Source organism: Podarcis filfolensis, assembly GCF_964270895.1.
Source record: "Podarcis filfolensis genome assembly, chromosome: 13".
Classification (NCBI taxonomy): Eukaryota; Metazoa; Chordata; class Lepidosauria; order Squamata; family Lacertidae; genus Podarcis; species Podarcis filfolensis.
This window is the reverse complement of record NC_139615.1, coordinates 18084218-18103956: the sequence shown is the minus strand read 5'-3', so window position 1 is coordinate 18103956 and position 19739 is coordinate 18084218. Positions and strand designations below refer to the sequence as shown.

At 45.0% G+C, this 19739-nt stretch overlaps 1 protein-coding gene across 1 annotated transcript in view; it reads right to left on the bottom strand.

Annotated features, from left to right (window-relative positions):
* Positions 1–5505: 5505 nt before the first annotated feature.
* LOC310746443 (leukocyte immunoglobulin-like receptor subfamily A member 2) overlaps positions 5506–19739 on the bottom strand; it is a 35916-nt gene continuing 21682 nt past the window's right edge. Inside the window, exons 7-12 of the mRNA XM_083580157.1 lie at positions 15997–16281; positions 14838–15125; positions 11334–11624; positions 9609–9887; positions 7137–7424; positions 5506–6499 (exon numbers count right to left, since the gene is read on the bottom strand). Coding sequence (XP_083436283.1) covers positions 6375–6499; positions 7137–7424; positions 9609–9887; positions 11334–11624; positions 14838–15125; positions 15997–16281 — 1556 coding nt within the window. The 3' untranslated portion in view covers positions 5506–6374. The remainder of the gene's footprint in view (positions 6500–7136; positions 7425–9608; positions 9888–11333; positions 11625–14837; positions 15126–15996; positions 16282–19739) is intronic.

The window sequence follows — 19739 nt, the reverse complement described above, 5'->3', positions numbered from 1 at the left end:
TCCAGTTTTGTGTTAACATGTTTCTTGCGGCCGTTGTGGCATATAAAAATAGATTTTTATCTTCTTTTTTAATCTCGTCACTGGAGGTTTTAAACAGAGGTTGGGCCATCTTACCACTAGAATTAAGACCATTACTGGAGTCAAACAGGGATGCATTTTGGTGCCTTTCTTCCTTAAATTTTATATTAGTGACATGGTTAAAGGACTGGAGGGCCTACAGTTTGCCCCTGTCACAATTCTCAACCAAAACCTCTCAGTCTTAATGTATGCTGATGACCTAGTACTTGTATCTAGAACCCAGGTCGGCCTGAGACGGCTGCTTGCGAAATTAAGTTCATATTGCACGAGGAATGCTTTATCTATAAATTACTATAAGACACAGGTGATTGTATTTGGGAAGCACCCTAAAAAAGCATGTTTGGCACCTGGATGAACACATCATAAACCAAGTAAATATGTTTAAATATCTGGGGTTGGTTTATTCAGAAATGGCATCCTGGAATATACAGCTAGAAGGTAAAAGTAAAGGGACCCCTGACCATTAGGTCCAGTTGTGGCCGACTCTGGGGTTGTGGCGCTCATCTCGCTTTCCTGGCCGAGGGAGCTGGCGTACAGCTTCCGGGTCATGTGGCCAGCATGACTAAGCTGCTTCTGGTGAACCAGAGCAGCGCACAGAAACGCCGTTTACCTTCCCGCCGGAGTGGTACCTATTTATCTGCTTGCACTTTGAGGTGCTTTCAAACTGCTAGGTTGGCAGGAGCAGGGACCGAGCAATGGGAGCTCACCCCGTCACGGGGATTCGAACCATTGACCTTCTGATCGGCAAGGAAGGGGACAGATTGAGATTGCAGAGTTTTGAGAAATTAAAAGGGAAGGTGAGAGATTGGCTGCACTATCATCAAATAAATGAAGCGTTTAAATTGGACAGTAAAATTGGCTTCCAGGTGGAAAAATCAAAATTGGAGACAGAATTGTTAGAACCCAGTACCAAGAATTTGTCAAAAATGTACAACTTGCTGCTGAAATGGAATACACAAGATGAAACGGTTAAATCAGCTATGATTAAATGGGCTCAGGACATTGGTCATAATATTTTGTTTGCTGACTGGGAAAAGTTGTGGACCACCGGGATGAAATTTACGGCATGTAATGCTCTAAGAGAAAACATTATGAAAATGATATATAGGTGGTACATAACCCCAGTCAAGCTTGCAAAGATTTACCATTTGCCTGATAATAAATGTTGGAAATGTAAAGAAAAGGAAGGTACATTCTTTCACCTTTCGTGGACGTGCCCGAAGATTAAGGCATTCTGGGAAATGATCTATAATGAACTTAAAAAGGTATTTAAATATACTTTCCCTAAGAAACCAGAGGCCTTTCTCTTGGGTATTGTCGGACAGGGGGTGTTAAAGACGGACATAACTTTCTTTTTGTACGCTACAACAGCAGCTAGAATACTTATTGCGAAGTACTGGAAGACACAAGAACTACCCACACTGGAAGAATGGCAGATGAAGGTGATAGACTACATGGGCCTGGCAGAAATGACGAGCAGAATCCGAAACCAGGGAAGAGAAGCAGCGCAAGAAGAATGGAAAAAGTTCAAGGACTATTTAAAGAAATATTACAAAATTAACGAAAGTTAGAATGATGTTGGATTGGAAAGTAAATGGTTACTATTAGTAAGGGTTAAGACAAGGAGAATAAGGAAGACTAGATTAAATTTAAATTAAAATAAGGGAAGATTTGCTGAGCAATTGATAAGAATTTGGAATACAGAAAAGGGAGGCATGAGGAAGTCGGGGAAGAAAGGCATAAGAAATTAAGATTCGAAATGGTACATGTTTTTTTGTTTTTGTTTTTGTTTTTGTCTGTTTATGTATTTGTTATATGTTTTGTTGTTGTTATAAAAACCTTTAATAAAAAAAAAAAGACCTTCTGATCGGCAAGCCCTAGGCTCTGTGGCCACAGCGTCACCCGCGTCCCGAATATACAGCTATCCAATATTATATTGCAAGCCTTTAAATCAGCAAAAGCTATTTTGAAATTCGCTGCTTGTAAAGGTGGAAATCTGGTTAATCCAGCTCTTTCTGTGTATAACAGAGGTTGGATGACCGTCTGTCAGGAATCCCCTGGTTGTGATTCCGGCATTGAAGCGGGTTGGAAAAGATGACCCTTGGGACCCACCCACCCCCAGCTATGATTCTATCACAGATTTGCCTATCCCTGGAGACAAGGCATCACATCTACTTACCCCATCGCCTTCTGTTTACAGCTCCAGAGGCAGGGAAGCATGGTATCATTTGCAACTTTCCTACTTCTCCTAGTGGAGACTGTGGGAATGTGGCCCTCTGGATGGAAAAAAAATACCCACCCCTTTTCTAGGCCTCTGCATCATCATCATCATCATCATCATCATCATCATCAAGACCTTATCAGCATTATAGGTCAAATGTATAGTTCCAACTTTTTAAATAAAATCTGGCTGATTTTCCAGTTTTGAATATGAAATCTTGTATCCAAAATGTGACCATTTTACCATGGAAGTCACATGCTTCAGGAATGTGTTGGTATCTCCTGCTCATGCGGGCAAATACAAAGTATGAGGGTATTCTTGCAGTTGCGATATCATTCTGTTAGTTATCAAATAAATAAAGATGGCTAACGGGCAGTAAATGTTTGGGCACATGGGAAATAATCTGAGGAGCGTTCAATGCCAAAGTGAACAGCTTTGCAGAGAATGTTTAGAAGCAGATTCTTTTCCAGCTATAAATAGAAAGCAAACAGCCTACCATGGCAAAACACTGCAAGTAATCTTGGTTCCTGCCATAAGAGATATTGATAGCAGATTCAGGGAACATTGCTTGCATAACAGGATGGTGTGGTGAGAAGAGCTGATAGCATGTCCTGGTGATTGTGCTCAGGATATGAAGAACATGTATGTGTTGCCATTGGGTTGAGCAGATGTGTTGGCAGGTCTCTTCCACATCTGTACATTTAAAACACTCTTATAATACTTTTAGCAGTCATGGGTTCCCCCAAAGAATGCCAAGGACTGCCATTTTTTAAGGGTAATATCCTCTCAAGCTTACAATTCCCTGCACCATTAACAAATGACAGCTCCCAGGACTAAAATGAGCTGGAAACGCATTTTAGTTTGTGACTGTTAAAGTGGTTTAGGTAAAGGTAAAGAACCCCTGGACAGTTAAGTCCAGTCAAAGGTGACTATGGGGTGCAGTGCTCATCTCGCTTCAGGCCGAGGGAGCTGGCATTTGTCCACAGACAGCTTTTCTGGGTCATGTGGTCAGCATAACTAAACCGCTTCTGGAGCAACAGAACACCATGATGGGAGCCAGAGCGCACGGAAACGCCGTTTACCTTCCTGCCACAGTGGTACCTATTTATCTACTTGCACTGGTGTGCTTTCAAACTGCTACGTTGGCAGAAGGTGGGACAGAGCAACAGGAGCTCGCCCCATTGCAGGGATTTGAACCGCCGACCTTCTGATCAGCAATTTATCAGATGTGCTTAAAAAGCATCTAATGAGAAGCCTCTAGGGCATGTGCTGCCCAAGCGCCCCAGGTTCCACCTAACATTGTGACTGCCCGGTATGCGTGCGTGACATCACACACAGTGGGAAGGCCCAATGGAGACCCCCACTGCAGTGTGTGATGCGTTGAGTCGCCCGGTCAGGCTCCCATGGTAAAAAATTTGTGGGCACCCAGGGTGTCAGGGACTGGGCAGAAGAGGAATGGTGGAGACTGCCTCCCTAACCTGACCCTTCCAGAGAAGAAGAAGATAGTTCAGAATTGCAACAGGGGTTTGAGGGAGGTCACAGCTCAGAGGCAGATGAAGGGGAAAGCCAGGAGATAATGGGAGAAGAGGAGGAAGAGGAATCACCAGAATGGCAACAGCTGATGGACACAGTGTCTTTAGAAAGCATTCCAGACCCCGCCTCCCAGAACCCAGTGAGCATTGAAAGTAGTAGAGCAAAGGGCTCAGAAGAAGAGGGCCCTCAGCGCCACCTGTAGGGGAAAAGGTGGCAAATGATGAAGTGGGAGAAAAGGGGGTGGAGAGTCACTTGGGGCAACATCCAAGAGCCTGTCTCTGTGAATATTGAATAAAAAGCAGGTGGTGAGGACTTTTCCTTGTCTTATCTGTTCCTGGCAACCTGCCATGGGGGTTGGTTCCTCTGCCTCCTGACACAGGGCCCCCTGCAGATGGCATCTATGGTGATGTCAAAGAGTTGGCACAAGCATGTAATGATACTACATTCTGTCCCTAGAACAGTGTGAGAGAAGGAAGCAGAAGAAGGGAAGGAAGTAGTGCTATTGCAAAGGAACTGCAACAGCTATGATTCCATAATGATCGCTCTCCCATCAACTGGAGGGCACCCTTTGCGTGGCCACGTGCAGCACCCCGATCTCTGAGACAACGACAGAAGTTCCTGGTCTGCCTCCCCACGTCACAGCCCTTTGAGGTTCCCACCAAACCTCAGTTCTAATGAACCTATCTGTGGCGGGGGGCGGAGCTCTTCGTGTAGATAAAAGGGGTGGAGCCTACCTGAGAGCGCATAGTCAGCTCCAGAGCTTCAACTGCCCTCCCCTCCCTTTGTTTTATGCTCTTTTATTACAGGCTAACTTCTTTTACAGGTATGCGGGCGCTGTTACAGTCTTAGGATGGTTGCTGTTAAGGGACCAGGAAGGAATTTCCCTGAGTTGGCAGGTTTCACCTTCCCCATAGCAAATGTCACAACTTTGGTGGTTTTAGGCCTTGGGCAGAATCCTTTAGTCTATCTTCCCTAAATGGGGGGAGGGGGTGATGCCTCCCCCGCTCCTCAGCGGCAATCCCAGGTTTCCCTGTTAAAGGGGCTGAGTCAGAGGGGAGTCACTGGCCGTACACTGAAAGGTTGTCAGTACACTCCCCAGTGTTGCGGTGAAATGGAGACAGGCACTCTGTGTAAACAAATGTCTTCCAGAGCCAGCCCATTTCCCAGACAGACCTGATTACCCTGATGTGCCCCAATTTCCTGGCTGGGGACTGGGAGGGATACACGCCCAATGCCTAAGCCAAGGTCTTCTTACATGTGAAAGTTTAAATAAAGTTGTGGCCAATTTAATCCCATAATTGCCCCACGTCATTCATTTCTTCCGGGTGGCTCTTGGGTTGGGGGTCTCTGCCTGGGCACGCAATGTGATGATAGAACTGTAAGATCACACCCTTCCTGAAAATGTGGAGGTAGGGTAGCCTAAGAATAACCCCTGCCACCAGCAATATATGGGGAGGATTTCATGGACAGGAGCATGAAACTTACCAACATCCCCCACAGTGCTTCCAACCAGTCAGCCGCCATTTTGAAATCCCCACAGTGCTCTGCAATGTTGTTATGTCATGATGTAGCATCATTCTGAGGGATGTTATGTGGAAAAGGCCTTACTGGTGGCCATTTTATATCACCAAAAATAACCCACAATTCAACAAAGAGGCTATACTACCCACTGGTAAAAGGAAAGCTTATCTTTATTATAATCTTCATGCACATTTTTTCCATTAAAATGACAGAAAACTGCTAAAAGCAACAGAACAAGAAACACAGAATAAACACATTTCCATAAACAGTGACACCTGTCTACTGCCTTGGCAATGTGAATGTTTAATTGAATGAAAAAAACACAAAGGTGCTCTTAGCATTAAGATGCAGGGCTGGTCAGTTTGAACCTAATGGATTATGAACCAGAAGTTTGACAACATCCTTTTGCTAGAAAGCATAAGTGGAAAAATCATTTCATTTCATGGTTTGAGTGCAGGGCCAAAGGGAGATGAAGTTCACTTCTTGGCATGTCTTACACAGAAACTCATCTGGTGTATCTAAGATTTACCAAAGTGGACACCAAATGTCATACTTCTTGAGAAAAATCATCTTGTCGTCATGCTACATACAGTTGCAAAGCCATGTTTGCTTTGCTTCTCAGCCAACAACTGCAACATCTCTAGGAATGTTGCACATCAAAATCAGGATGCAATTCTGCTGTAATTCAATGCAATTCAAAATGTATTCTGCTGAAAATATGAAGTGTGCCGACTTTGGTTCCTGGAACTGGTACTTTTAGTGGACTCTGTGGGAGAAAGCAGTAGAAATCTGAGGAAGACCAAGCTCATTGCCCTTGAGGAATCTCAGTGCCTTGTTTGGACCTGGGCCATTGGTAGTAGCATTTTGAGTTTTCAAGCAGATATCCTGTGCACAAAAAGAATGATGGAGTTGAGGATAATGGAGACCTAGGATATTGTACAACCAGTTCATATGCTGTGCCACTGAACTGCACTCCTCTTGTCTTTTGGGATGCAATTGTTGTAAAGGAAAAGGAAACATATCAGGGGATATTTATCATGTTCCCTCTGAAGGGCTGATTACTGAGAATGATACATGTAAGCAAAAGAAGAATCAGAACTCCTATGGCAAAGCGGATGATGTTGACTTGGGTGCAATTATAGGTATCTGGAATGAGATGAGAAATCAAGGTCTGGATTATGAGGTGGCATGTTAAGGGTACATTGTTATTTTATTTTATTTAGCATAATTTGTATACTGCTTGGTTGCAAAAATAAAAACAAAAAAACCCCCACCAAACTCTCTAATTGGTTAACAAATATAATATACGCTGAGCAGTTTAATGTGCATAACAACCAACCATTATATATATTCACCAGGCTTCATGAAGAATGTGCATGTAATCTGTTCATGAAGAGGGCATTGAGCACATTTTCCAATCAATATATCTTCAACAGTCCTTGGGGAATGTGCATATAGTGTCTGAATTTTGTACACTCTCTGGTCATTATGGTAAGTCTCCAACAGACCTTGGGGAATCTGCATATGTCGACTGAATTTTGTATATTCTCTGGCCAATGTGCATAATCCCACAATAGGAGCTGTTTTCCCCAACCATCAATCTTCCTGTTAGAAAAACCTGTATCTGCTAAATTAACTCATGTCAGCCTGATGTTAAAGGCACATAAGAATGCCTCTCTCCACCATACTAAGCCTAATGTGACTGAGACTTGCATGTTTTGAAGCTTACTGGAATTTTCAATTATGCTTCAAAGACCTCCTAAGCCAAAGCCTGATATGATACCTGATATCAGAATCTCCAGGGAATCACTGGGTGCTGAAATCATAAAAGGCTCTTCTGTGCTTTCATAGATGCAGCTATAGTTGCCTTCATGCTCCCGTGTAAAATTGCTGATGGTAAATTCACCCACATAAAAGTGACCATTCATGAGCATAGGATTTGTGTCTCCAGTCTTGTGAAGAGAGAAGTTCACATCTTCAGAATCAGATTCACACTTGATCTCGACCTGCCCTCCAAGTGCAACACATCCTCCATGTTGGATGGAAATGACAGGTGCGGACAATGGGGAATCTGTGCATAAAAGGAAACAGGAAGTGAGATGTCGACCGCCAAACAATTAGGTCCAGTTCTCGGCCATCAGGAGACGTTGTCCTCTTCTTATTCATTTAATATGTTTGTATGCTTCAATATAAATGTTTGGGGGCTGGCTTAAAATCCACAAAGATAGATAGATAGATAGATATAGATAGATAGATAGATAGATAGAGAGATAGAGAGATAGATAGATAGATAGATAGATAGATAGATAGATAGATAGACAGACAGATAAATATAGATATAGATATAACAGCATGTTCTCATCACAGAGTATAGATTTAAATGAAGAGCCAGGGAGAATAAAGAGGTCTTTGTTTGGTGCTAAAAATACAGCAAGATGGGCCATAGGCAAGCAATTCTGAAGTGAGAATTCCAGATGTTCCATATGTTTGACACCACAGGTTCCACTAATGCCAACTGGGCATCCAATCCAATCTAAAATACAGGACCACAACTCCATGTGTGCATATGATTAAGTTGTCATTGAGTGGCAGCACAATCTAGTCCTTTGGAACCATGATCGGAAAGACATATGGTATTTTTCCATGTACAAGACGACCTTTTTCTGAATTCTTTTGTGATAAATTGAGGGTCATCTTATACACAGGTTAATATGCTAAGCAGTGGCGCAGCGTGGGGGGTGCAGGGGGGGCCGGCCGCACCGGGCGCAACATCTGGGGTTAGGGCAAATCCACGGGTTAGGGGGCGCAAATCCACGGGTTAGGGGGCGCAAATTACTTGCCTTGCCCCGGGTGCTGACAACCCACGCTACGCCACTGATGCTAAGTAAGTGAGGGCTGGTGCTGCGGCGGTAGCAGGGATTTGTCAGCAAGGAGGCTGCTTATCCACTCTTCCCAGCTTTGGAAGAGTATTTGGTGAGTGCCAGTATGCGGTGTGTTATGGCACCACTTCCGTCAACCAGAGCGGACAATTGTCAAAAAGTTGCTCAACAGCTCAGCGAACTTACAAAAGAAGCTCAACAACTGTTGAGGCCTCCCAAAAATAGGGGTCGTCTTATATATGGGGTCGTGTTATACACAGGAAAATATGGTATGTTTAACAGACAAAACTATTTTTCAGTGTAAGGTTAGTAAATAAATAAATAAATAAATAATAATAATAATAATAATAATAATAATATAATTTATTTAAACCCCGCCCATCTGGCTGGGTTTCCCCAGCCACTCTGGGCAGCTTCCAACCAAATATTAAAAACAATACAGCATCAAACATTAAAAACTCAGAAGCATACTAGGAGCCAGGACCAGTGTTATATGGTCTCAGCGGCCACTCCCAATCACCAGTCTAGCTGCTGCATTCTGGATTAATTGCAGTTTCCGAGTCACCTTCAAAGGTAGCCCCACGTAGCGCGCATTGCAGTAGTCCAAGTGGGAGATAACTAGAGCATGCACCACTCTGGCGAGACAGTCCGCAGGCAGGTAGGGTCTTAGCCTGTGTACCAGATGGAGCTGGTAGACAGCTGCCCTGGACACAGAATTAATGTGCCTCCATGGACAGCTGTGAGTTCAAAATGACTTCCAAGCTGCTCACCTGGTCCTTAGTTCCTGTGAGGTCTGCCTGTCAGCAGAAAAGGACTTACTTCTCAGTAAATGTGCATGGGATTGTACTGGCAGACTTTGAGGTGGTTGTTGTTGTTTCAGCCCTTTTTCACCCTCTCCATGCCTTCTGCTTAACATGAACAACAGCTCACTTTCTACTTCCCTTTCCCTTTCCTTCTTCCTATTCTCTCAACTCATTTTCTTGCCTCCTGCCTCTTGGTGCTGGCACACACCAGCTTCCCTCAGACTCAGTTTCCCTCCTGTCCTTTTCCTCCACACAACTTCCCCACCTCCTCTCTCACTTCCCATTAACCTCACTTCCAGCTGATAGCAGCCCCTGGAAGAATAAGGAAAGCTCTTTAAAAGGAATGTGCTCAGGGAGGAAAATATTCGTCACAGAAAACCACACACATCCAAAACCATGTAGAGAGAATGTATGAGCATGCAAAGAGAACTCCAGGTTATTCAGAAGATACATAGCTGCACATGTTGGCTTTTACATTCTCCCCCAGTAGACTGTTTATCACAGGTAACTAAACCCAGGTACAGTTGACTTCCCCCCAGAGATAGCATAACATGAGAAAATTCTTTATGTTACCTAAGATCAGCAGTTTCACTATTTCACTAGAGACTGAAAAGACTTCTGATATACTGTTGTATTTGCAGCTGTATCCTACTGCATCATCTCTGCTCAGGTTGCTGATGACAAGGTGAGCACCATCCAAATTGTTCTTCAACAGCTGTGGTACAAAGTTCTCTCTATGCCTATAAAATTTGAATCGGACACCTTGGCCTTGGCAATTGAGGGTCACATTTCCCCCCAGAGGAAGTGGCCCTCTAGGACTCAGGGAGATGGTGGGTCTGGCTAGGTCTGGATCTGCAATTGAGAAAAGGTTATGAGTGAGAAGCTGGAGCTGCAACTAGCCTTTTTCCAAACAGATGTTAGTTTGTGAAGTAGCAGAGATAACAGTTCACACATCATCTCAAATAATCCACCATTAACATATATGAAGTTTTTCCATCTGATTCACCTTAACTTTACTGAGATTGCTTTTTTGTCCCCATTTCCTTGTATACACCAGCCTCAGGACCGCCAAATTACCTGTGTGTACACTGGAACGTAGCCTAGGGTTTTGCCAAAGATGCCTCAAGTTCAAGAGTTTGGAAATCTTTTTAATAGTAGTAATTTGGATTGCTGACCCACCCTTCATTTTAAGATCCAGGGCAAGTTACAACAATATTACGTGTGTGTGTGTGTGTGTGTGTGTGTGTGTGTGTAAACAATGAGGGTTTTTTGTTTTAAAATGAATACTGTGGTACCTCGGGTTAAGTACTTAATTCGTTCTGGAGGTCCGTTCTTAACCTGAAACTGTTCTTAACCTGAAGCATCACTTTAGCTAATGGGGCCTCCTGCTGCCACCGCACTGCCAGAGCACAATTTCTGTTCTTATCCTGAAGCAAAGTTCTTAACCTGAAGCACTATTTCTGGGTTAGCGGAGTCTGTAACCTGAAGTGTCTGTAACCCGAGGTACCACTGTACCTCACTGTGCTCCTAAATGCTTTCCCCACTGGAGAACCTCCACTATTAGAGACAGTATATCTTGGAGAACAAGTGGTGAGAGCTGCTGCTGCTGCTGCTGCTGCTGCTGCTGCTGCTGCACTCAGCTCCTTCTTTTGGGCTTCCACAGTCATCTGGTGGCAACTATGAGAACAGATTGCTGCATGAGATAGGCCACTGGCCTGATCCAGCCGGGCTTTTCAGGGTATTCAAGCTGTTCTGTTGCCAACTTCCTGTTATATTTTATGTTATATTTATATTACTGTTTCAGATGTGTTGTAAGTTGCCTGGAGACCTTCAAGTAACAAGTGACAAAGAAGTAGTAGTAGTGATGGTAATAAAATAAATAATAATAATAATTTCTAATGTTCTCATATACCCTCAAGTAAAGGATTCCCATGGTTCTCTAGCTGCCCTGTACAAATAGCCTCATCACAGTTTGCCACAACTAACTCTTCCTCTTTGGCAATCACTCATAGCTGAGTAAGATTGTCTTCCATAAACACGGTTTTAACAATGAGTCCGTAAGTGACTGTGGAGGCCAATTCTGGATCCACACGTCCTTCCACAGTGGGGACATTGGTTTCCGGGCAGGAGCTGATCACAGTGTGGATTTGCCAAGAGTACCTTCCTCTTAGCACGTTTCTCCCACCTAGCAGTCATAGCTGCAGCTAAAATTCAATTAATTTTAAAAAAGAAACCAACCAAAGATGAATGGGACTTTGGGTTGGGAAGCAGATGCATGCAAAACCAGATTTTTTTTACCTGTTAGCTGTAACTCCACCTCATCGCTGGGTTCTGAGATGGCAAAGCAATCTGGCAGGGTGCTGTATGTGCAGCTGTAATATCCCGAGTGCTCCCAGCTTGCGTTGCTGATGGAGAACTTGGCAACAGTTCCATTGTTTTGGATGAGCTGAACAGGCTTCGCAACTCCATACTTTTGGAAATAGAACCTCACAGCAGTGGCATTGCTTCTGCAATCGATCGTCACATTACTTCCTAGGGTGACCTCTTCATCGTGGCTCAGGGTGATGCTGGGTTTGGGTAAGCTGTGATCTAGGTAAGTGAAGAGATGAGATGGTGAAGTCTCTCCATCCCCTTCTGCATTGGCAGGACTGTCAATGTTCTGTCCTTTTCTCAGTCACAGGATTAATAAGTACTGCTTAGCCCACAGAGGCATCCACCCAGCTTGACCCAAATAAATTAATAATAAAATAATATATTATTATTATTATTATTATTATTATTATTATTATTATTATTTATACCCCACCCATCTGGCCAAGGATCCACAAAGGAGTGCACTCATCTTTCAAGAAAAAAAGTCAATTCTTCTATCCGTAAAGCTGCTTGGATGACAAAGGAGGAGAAATGGCTGGGATATTATTCAAATTGTTACATGATAATTGGTGTGTCCATCCGTTTTCCCTGTCCCCCTGCAATTGCCAACAGAGTCTTCTCTGGGCATACAAAAGAGTGTTATATCTGAGCAGTTTCTCTTAAAGCTGTGAGAGAAGTTTTGGCAGTCGATGGTGAATTAGTCTTAACTAAGCAGCCATCTACAAATGTACCCACCCAGGACACCATGGGTGACTGTTCCTCTCTGCACTGGCATGCAGTGAGTCGATAGATAACATGGGCTGCAGACAGCCTTTAAAGCAGTGGCCTGGCATAGGTTGCCAGCACCCAGGGAAAGGAAAGTATTGCGCTCCCAAACCAGCACATCCATGCGGCGCTGCTGCTGGACAAAGCTGTGGGGCAGTAGCCAGATATGCCTGCGCTCCTCCTCAGGCTGGGGTGCCATCACCACCACCATCGCAAGTCTTGCCGTCCACTGACCTCCCCCTGCCAGGGACACTGTGCAGCTGAGGGATGACCAAGGGCTCATCCTCTCCCAGCCCCTGCTGGTCAGGTGAAGTGGGTGAGCAGGACGGGGAGAGCCTTTAGTTGGAGCAGCAGCTACAGAGGTGCGCCCCTAAAATATTTGCACCTGGAACAATCACCCTGATAGCTCCTCATGTTACACCTCTGTGGCCCTCAGGTGCCTGTGGCCCTTCAGGTGCTACTGGACTGCACTTCCCATCATCCTGGACCTTTGGCCATGCTGATGTGAGTTGGAGTCCAACAACTTTTGGAGACAAAGAGATTCCCCAAACCTGTCTTTGGTACTGCCGTACTGGCTGTTTCTTTTGTGGCCAGGGAGAACAAAATTGGGATCCCTTTGGCCCACCCTTGATTGAACTCAGTTGAGCAAGGAGATAGATGGGCTTGGGTTTTCCTCATTCAGGTTTCCTGGACTATGAGCACGCAGGGTACACAAGCAGAATGTGTGTCATTTTCGGTGGGGAGGCAGAGGAATGAGGAGGGGAAGGGGACAATGATGTATGCTGGAATGCTAATTTATAAGCTCAGCCTATCAGGCAGAATGCATGCGGTGGGGCGTAATTATGTGGGTTCTCAGGGGAGGATGGCTTGGCCTGTGCAAGTGTGCCTGGGTGTGGGGGTTTTCCTTCACCATCCTGGACTAGGCACAATTTGGATTTGGCGGCACAGAAATGTGGTTTATAGAATAATGCTTGTACAGGATCTCACTACCCATCTTGATTGATTGATTGATCATTTAATTTCTATACAGTGGTACCTCAGGTTAAGTACTTAATTCGTTCCGGAGGTCCGTACTTAACCTGAAACTGTTCTTAACCTGAAGCACCACTTTAGCTAATGGGTCCTCCTGCTGCCGCTGCACTGCCAGACCACGATTTCTGTTCTCATCCTGAAGCAAAGTTCTTAACCCAAGGTAATATTTCTGAGTTAGTGGAGTCTGTAACCTGAAGCATATGTGTCAGGGGCTCAGGAGCAGGAGCACAGGGGAGAGAGGAAATGGAGAGCGAAGGGGAAGAATCCGAGGGCAGCGTAGGGGAGTATGACAGTGGCCCGAGAGATTCCATGAGCTTCTCCAGCGAATCAGAAGATTCCCAGAAGGGGGCGCCGATGGTCAGGGCAAGGGGGGTCCCAGGGGGGACGCACCAGAAACAAGGAGCCAGCGGGGAACCCCGAAGCAGCAGCGGGGGATCAGGACCAGTTTCCCCACCAGAGCGTAGTGGGGGGGGAAGAGTCACATGTGTCAGGGCCAGCATCTCCTCCAGCGGGGAGAGAAAGTGAGTCAGGGCTGACCACGCCTCCAACGGAGGGGAGGTCAGTTGCAGCTAGCCTCCCCGAAGGGGGAAGCAGTGACAGCAGCAGGGAAACGGTCAGGAGGAAAGTTGCTGGCTGGGCGCGCGCGCCAAGTTCAAATGTACAGGCGCGTGGGACAGCAGAAGACCCGGATGGGGAACCAGCTCCTAAAGCCCGCCGGAGGGAGGGGGAAGGCTCAGGGGATTCAGCGTCAGAAGAGTCTAGAAAGGGCGAGACCCCAACGGACAGGCGGAACCAGAGGCAGAAAGAACAGAGGAAGAGGTGGAGTAAGGCTAGAGTCTTAAACTGGTGCCTGGGGGGAGGAGACTCAGACGGAGCATCAGTGGTCTGAAGTTTGAGACGTAGAGCTGCACACTGCGGCTCTGGAAGTGAAACTGAACTTCAATAAAGACTTTTGTACTAACAACGAAGCAGCGTTGGTCCTTTGTGAGCTGGGACCTCGGGCAGCTCTGACAATATGTAACCCAAGGTACCACTTAATACATTTAAAATATCTGTAAACGGTGCATGGAAAACTGAAGCCAGGACAAACAAAACAAAATATTACAAAAATACAGTTACTATACATATAAAAGTGTTACATTAATACAAAGTTACTAATATATATAAATCAGTATCAATTCATTTTCCTTCTAAAACAACCTCCCTCTCAGCCTCTGGGCTCTCATCCAGGGTCCAAGAAACTCTCAGCTCACCCACAAAGGTCTCGCAATGAGAAAAGTTGCTGGAAACAGAGGACATCACCCCAGTTCCTCACTCTAGACTTGCTTTTTATGGGCAGGTACTTCCTCAGGCTGCCCACAGCTGTGTCCCATTCAGCTGCACTTTCTTCACCCAGTTCCAGGTACAGCAGGTTTGTTTAGTTTCCCAGGGGGGTCCAAAGGATGGGAAGAGAGTGCCCCCATCCATTCACAGCTCTTTATTCTTTCTCTCTCTCTCCTCTCCTCCTCCTCCTCCTCCTCCAGCTCCTTATACCCGACTTCAAGTAATTAAGTAATTAATTAACTAACTAACAATTCAAGGACGATGAGAAGCTACAGAGAGCCAGGAAATGGCAAGTTAGATGTTACACACCTGTTGCTGGAAGTTGCAAGGGGGAACTGTGGCGTGAGTGCAAGAAAAGATTTGATTGAGGTATATAGCTGCACCTGTAGCTCCCTTTGTCCTCCCAGCTGATGTTCAGGGAAAGCTCTCCCTCATTTGACTTGGGGCTTGTGAGAAACCTTGGTTTTGGGTCTCCAGCTTTATGGAGAAAAAACTTTGCAGCGCCTTCTTCAGTTTTACACTGGATGGTGACTGAGTGGCCCAGGGAAACAAACGAACTGGGGTAGATGGAGATGACAGGTATTGGCAATTTGGGATCTGTATACAGAAAGAAGGAAAGCAGAAATGAGATCACAACCATCTTAAGATGGTTCCTGTCCTCAATCGCAGGCCAGAGAGGTACATTTGGGACATTGCGCTACCCTCTGTTGTACAGTTATAACTTCACTCAGAAAACATATAGGAATCAATTTATATTAATTTTAGCCCAAACTATCAAGGGCATGCAGAAAGAAAAAGAAAGAAAGAAAGAAAGAAAGAAAGAAAGAAAGAAAGAAAGAAAGAAAAGAAAGAAAGAAAATTTAAAACAAAAGATTTCACATCCCTGCTGTAATGGGTAGAAATTTGCCTTTTTTGAAAGTGCAAGCACTTGGTTTCAACTACCCCTTGTCATCTGCTTCAATTTATCTTAATTGGGTGAGATAGAGGCATTGCTAGACCCTGAAAGGCTGGTTTTGCCTTGGAAATATTGGGGAATAAAATATGTTTCAGCAACATTCCCAATGCTGCACTTTGGCCAAAATCACCTGTCATTGCACAAATCCACAGCTCCAACCAAATAAATCACATCGATTGCTATCACACCTTTCCCATCCGTTTGCCCAGCATATGCCACTCTCAGGACTCCCAAACTACCAAGTCCCAAATGAGTGTCAGGGTATAGCCTAGAACTTTGCCAAAGTAGTTTTAACTTCATTGTAATGGAAATATTTTGAGAAACTTCTTTCTTGCTTTTTCTGATGAAAGAACTAGGTCCTTGAGAAATGCTACTGCTGGTTTATCCTCCCAGCTGCCCTGAATGGATAGCCTCCTAGTGCTTGGCTACTAGACATTCTGCAGACATTAAAAATTTTCTTTGAAATGGATCCATATGGTGAGAGGTGTGGAGAGCGAGAGAGAGATTCCTTACCTTCTAGCAGCAACTCCACAGGATCACTAGGCTCTGAGATAACAAAGGGTTCTGATTCAGAGCTATAACGGCACCTGTAACCTCCTCCATCTGCCGAGCTAATGTTGCTGATTGTGTAGCTGCCCCTAGTCCCATTGGTCTCCATGTGCTTATGATCCATTTGGTCTTCATCCTTTTGGAGATAGAAACCTGCAATTGGACTTTGGGACTGGCATTGGATAGTTGCATTTTTTTCAGTGGCGCTCATCCCAATGGGGCTTATTGTGGGTTTGGGTAGGCTAGGATCTGTGGAAAGGAAGAGACAGGGCTGTGGTCATTCCCCTCCTGTGGTGGAAATGCGGAAGACAATTGTATTTCGAGGAGTTCGGTGACATGTCCCTTTCCCTTTAACATCCCCAGTTGGATTCTTGTGTTTTACACACCTGTCGGGAGTTTCTTCTGTGTTGCAAGTGCTGGCTGGGTGCCGTCTGCAGGTAGTGGGAGACTCTCAGCCACCCTGTATTCATCATGAGTAATGCCAGGTGCACTTGATTACATCAAGGCAGGCTATAAAAGCCATGAGTGGGAGGGGCCCAGTGAGCTTCTGCCCAGAGCAAAGGACCTGATGCTTGGGGTCTTTCTCCTGCTGCTCTACCTGGGGCTCCAGGCAGCTGAAGGGGAGACTGGGTAGCCCCTGTCGGGTATGTTTTATTTTATGCTTTGTATGCCTGCTGTTTATTTGTTAATAAAACTGTTTTGGTTCCCCTTCCACCTCCTCATTCCTTTTGTCCTGATATCCTTGGAAAGAACTGCGGTATTCGGCAGCACACCTCCCAATTCTGCACTTTCTGTCACTGGAGTGAAAAAGAGGGCAACACCATTTAAATGCCCCTGAGGTTCACAGGTATCCACCCAAGCTGACCCAAGGATCTGCTAGTTTAAAATAGCCACAGTTTTGAAGTCCAGGAAGCAAACAAACATGGGCTGCCAAAATAGAAAGGTCTATATGTTGGTCCACAAGGTGGGGGAAAACACATCCAGAAACCATATTGGGCAAGTATCTTTATTAGGCCAATCAAAATGTCATAAAGGGGTGTGGAAGATTTTGGGTTCCCCAGCACTTTTTATCTGTCTGCTTGGTGGTAACCAAAGCAATGGCAGGGAGATGGAGGCAGAGAGGAAATGTTGGCTGATAGATGGAATCTGCTCTAGGTCACATAGAATATGGGAGGAAGTAGCAGACATTCATATGCTATGCAGGTTTCAGTTTGTACCACCAAAGGCCTCTGGGAAGAAGGGCATATAATTTTTGACCTTTTAATTTTTGATAATCTCACACAGAGACCTTTCTCAGGTTCTCTACTCCCCGAGCCCAATAATCCAGGAGTCAGTTTCTCCTGGATCTAATATTAGGCGATTTTCACGTTCATTCACTCCTTAGGCCCCTCCAGACATACTTTTTTAATATACTGAATAGCCATGATCATTTGTGCTCATGATGCTATTGGGTTGGTAATACGTGAGCCCATTTTCAATAATGTTTGTAGCTGCAACAGTTTTGGGGTGGCCATACTGCTTCATTTCCAATCGGTGCACGTTCTGTAACTTGCTGAAATTCTGCTTTGGGGGGGGGGGGGGCTCGCCAAGCTGACGTTTCTTTGCAGCTTTAATTCCCCAATTCCACTGAATGATTTCTGTCCAGAGGGGATATAGCACAACCAAAGTGAGGCAAAAATAAATCAGGGATTTCAGCAGGCACTTACAGGATATGCACTGACTTGAAAATGAAGCAGTGTGTGTTCTTCCCCCACAAGGGTCAGTTATTAATCTTGGTTGTGCAGTAATGGTGGTGAGGCGATTTGTGTAAGATGTCCTTTGGTGATAGATATCCTTGAGGAGTGTTACACCATCAGTCTCCAGAATGTCTTTCTGCAACTTAACTGACCCTTGTGAGGACAGAACAGTGTGACCGTCTCAAAACTTCTGCAGGCTCAAACAGTATTGAAAGCAAGCTCATCTATGTGCTCAGAATGCACAGTTAACATAGAGAACACTACAAATGTTCTGGGTTTGTTTTTTGTCTTTTGTCCTTCTTTCATGGCACTATAGCTAGGCTGGACAGCAATAATGTGGTAGCATTTGAGATGCACCACAGAATAAAAGAGAATAAAACCATCACTAACATGTTACTATAGTGTCACAAATACACCTGCAATAAATTGCCACTCTGAAGGCCCCAAATCCAGATGTTACTTAGGTCTTTCTATGCCCTTAGGCAAAATACACAAGTTTCTTGGTAGGAGAAAATAACAATAATTTTATTATTTATATGCCGCCCATCTGACTGGGTTGCCCCAGAAAAGCAGGAACACTATTCTGTAGAATCAGGTTTAGAACTAACGAAGCAGGATTATCTTCTATAAGGCTGAGCAGGACTTGGTCACATCCACTCCACACATCTAAATCACATTTATACCACGTTAACAGTAATGGCTTCCCTCAGAGGATTCTGGGAAGTGTAGTTTACCCCTCACAAAGTTACAATCCCCTCCACCCTTAGCCAATTGCTGAACCTCTTACCTAATATAAACAACTCCACAGAGTTGCTGTGTTCTGATCGGTATGTTTTCAGTGGCATTCTATAGTGACAGCTGTATGTCCCTCCATCTTTTCTTGTGACATCACTGATGTGGAACAGTGCCTTTCTTTTATATCCACCACTGGTGGTGCTTATTTTCACACCATCTTTATGCAGAAAGAAATCCAGCCAGCAGTCTAAATGAACCCAGCAAGAGATGGTGACATTTCCTCCCAGCGAGACTATCCAGCTAGGGCTCATGTGGATGTGGGGAGGATGGAAAATTCTCTCTGGAATGACGACAAAAAGGAAACAGTATGCTGGATGGTGGGGAGAGATTCTGCAAGAGAGAACCTATCTCTGGGAATATTTCATCTCTAGGAACCAAGCAAATTGCTGTATGAAGAAAGCGAACACAATCCAACAGTTCCAACCTATGCCAAGCATTGGAAGTGAGAATGACCGCTCCCCACATTAAATGTGGTCGCGCACAGCCCCCTGGACCCTATGCGGCACCATTAGCACAGGCTTGGCTTCGCCTTCCCCAGGTGGGATACCTGGAAGTCTCTGCCTACCTCAGCCAGCTGCCCAATCCCATCTGGAGAGGCGTTGCCAAGGTGATCAGGCCAGGTAGGGGGAGGGACCACCTTGCCTACACAATAGGGGGAGGATCTTACCTGGGAATTGTGTCCTTATTGGTTCTCTTGCATCACATATAACACACACACACACACAAGCACTTATAAATTGTATCTCATGTAAAGTGTCAAGGCAGCGTACAGCATTATAAATGCGATAAAACATCATAAAAACAATACAATATGTATTGCAGTGGTTCTGGTCCTTCCTGGAGAACAAGTCCCAGAAGGTGGTTCTGAGAGTATATTGGCAAGGTTCTTTCTTGCTTCCTGTGCTTATTACTTTCTGTGTGAGTGAGATTGTCTAGATATTTGGGCTCAAGTGCTGCCAGGGTGTGGAGGACACCCACCTCATCCTCTCACTCTTCCATCTGCTGCTAGAGAAGTAGTGGAAGTTCTTAGAGGGTATCGCGGGAGGGTGGCATGAACTGAATGAAAATTATGGGGGGGCCACTAGGTGGCGCATCGGAAGATGGCTGACAATAACATCTCTCCGACCCACACGAGGTAATTTGGAGGCTATGATGGGGGTAATTAGCCTCCTTAAC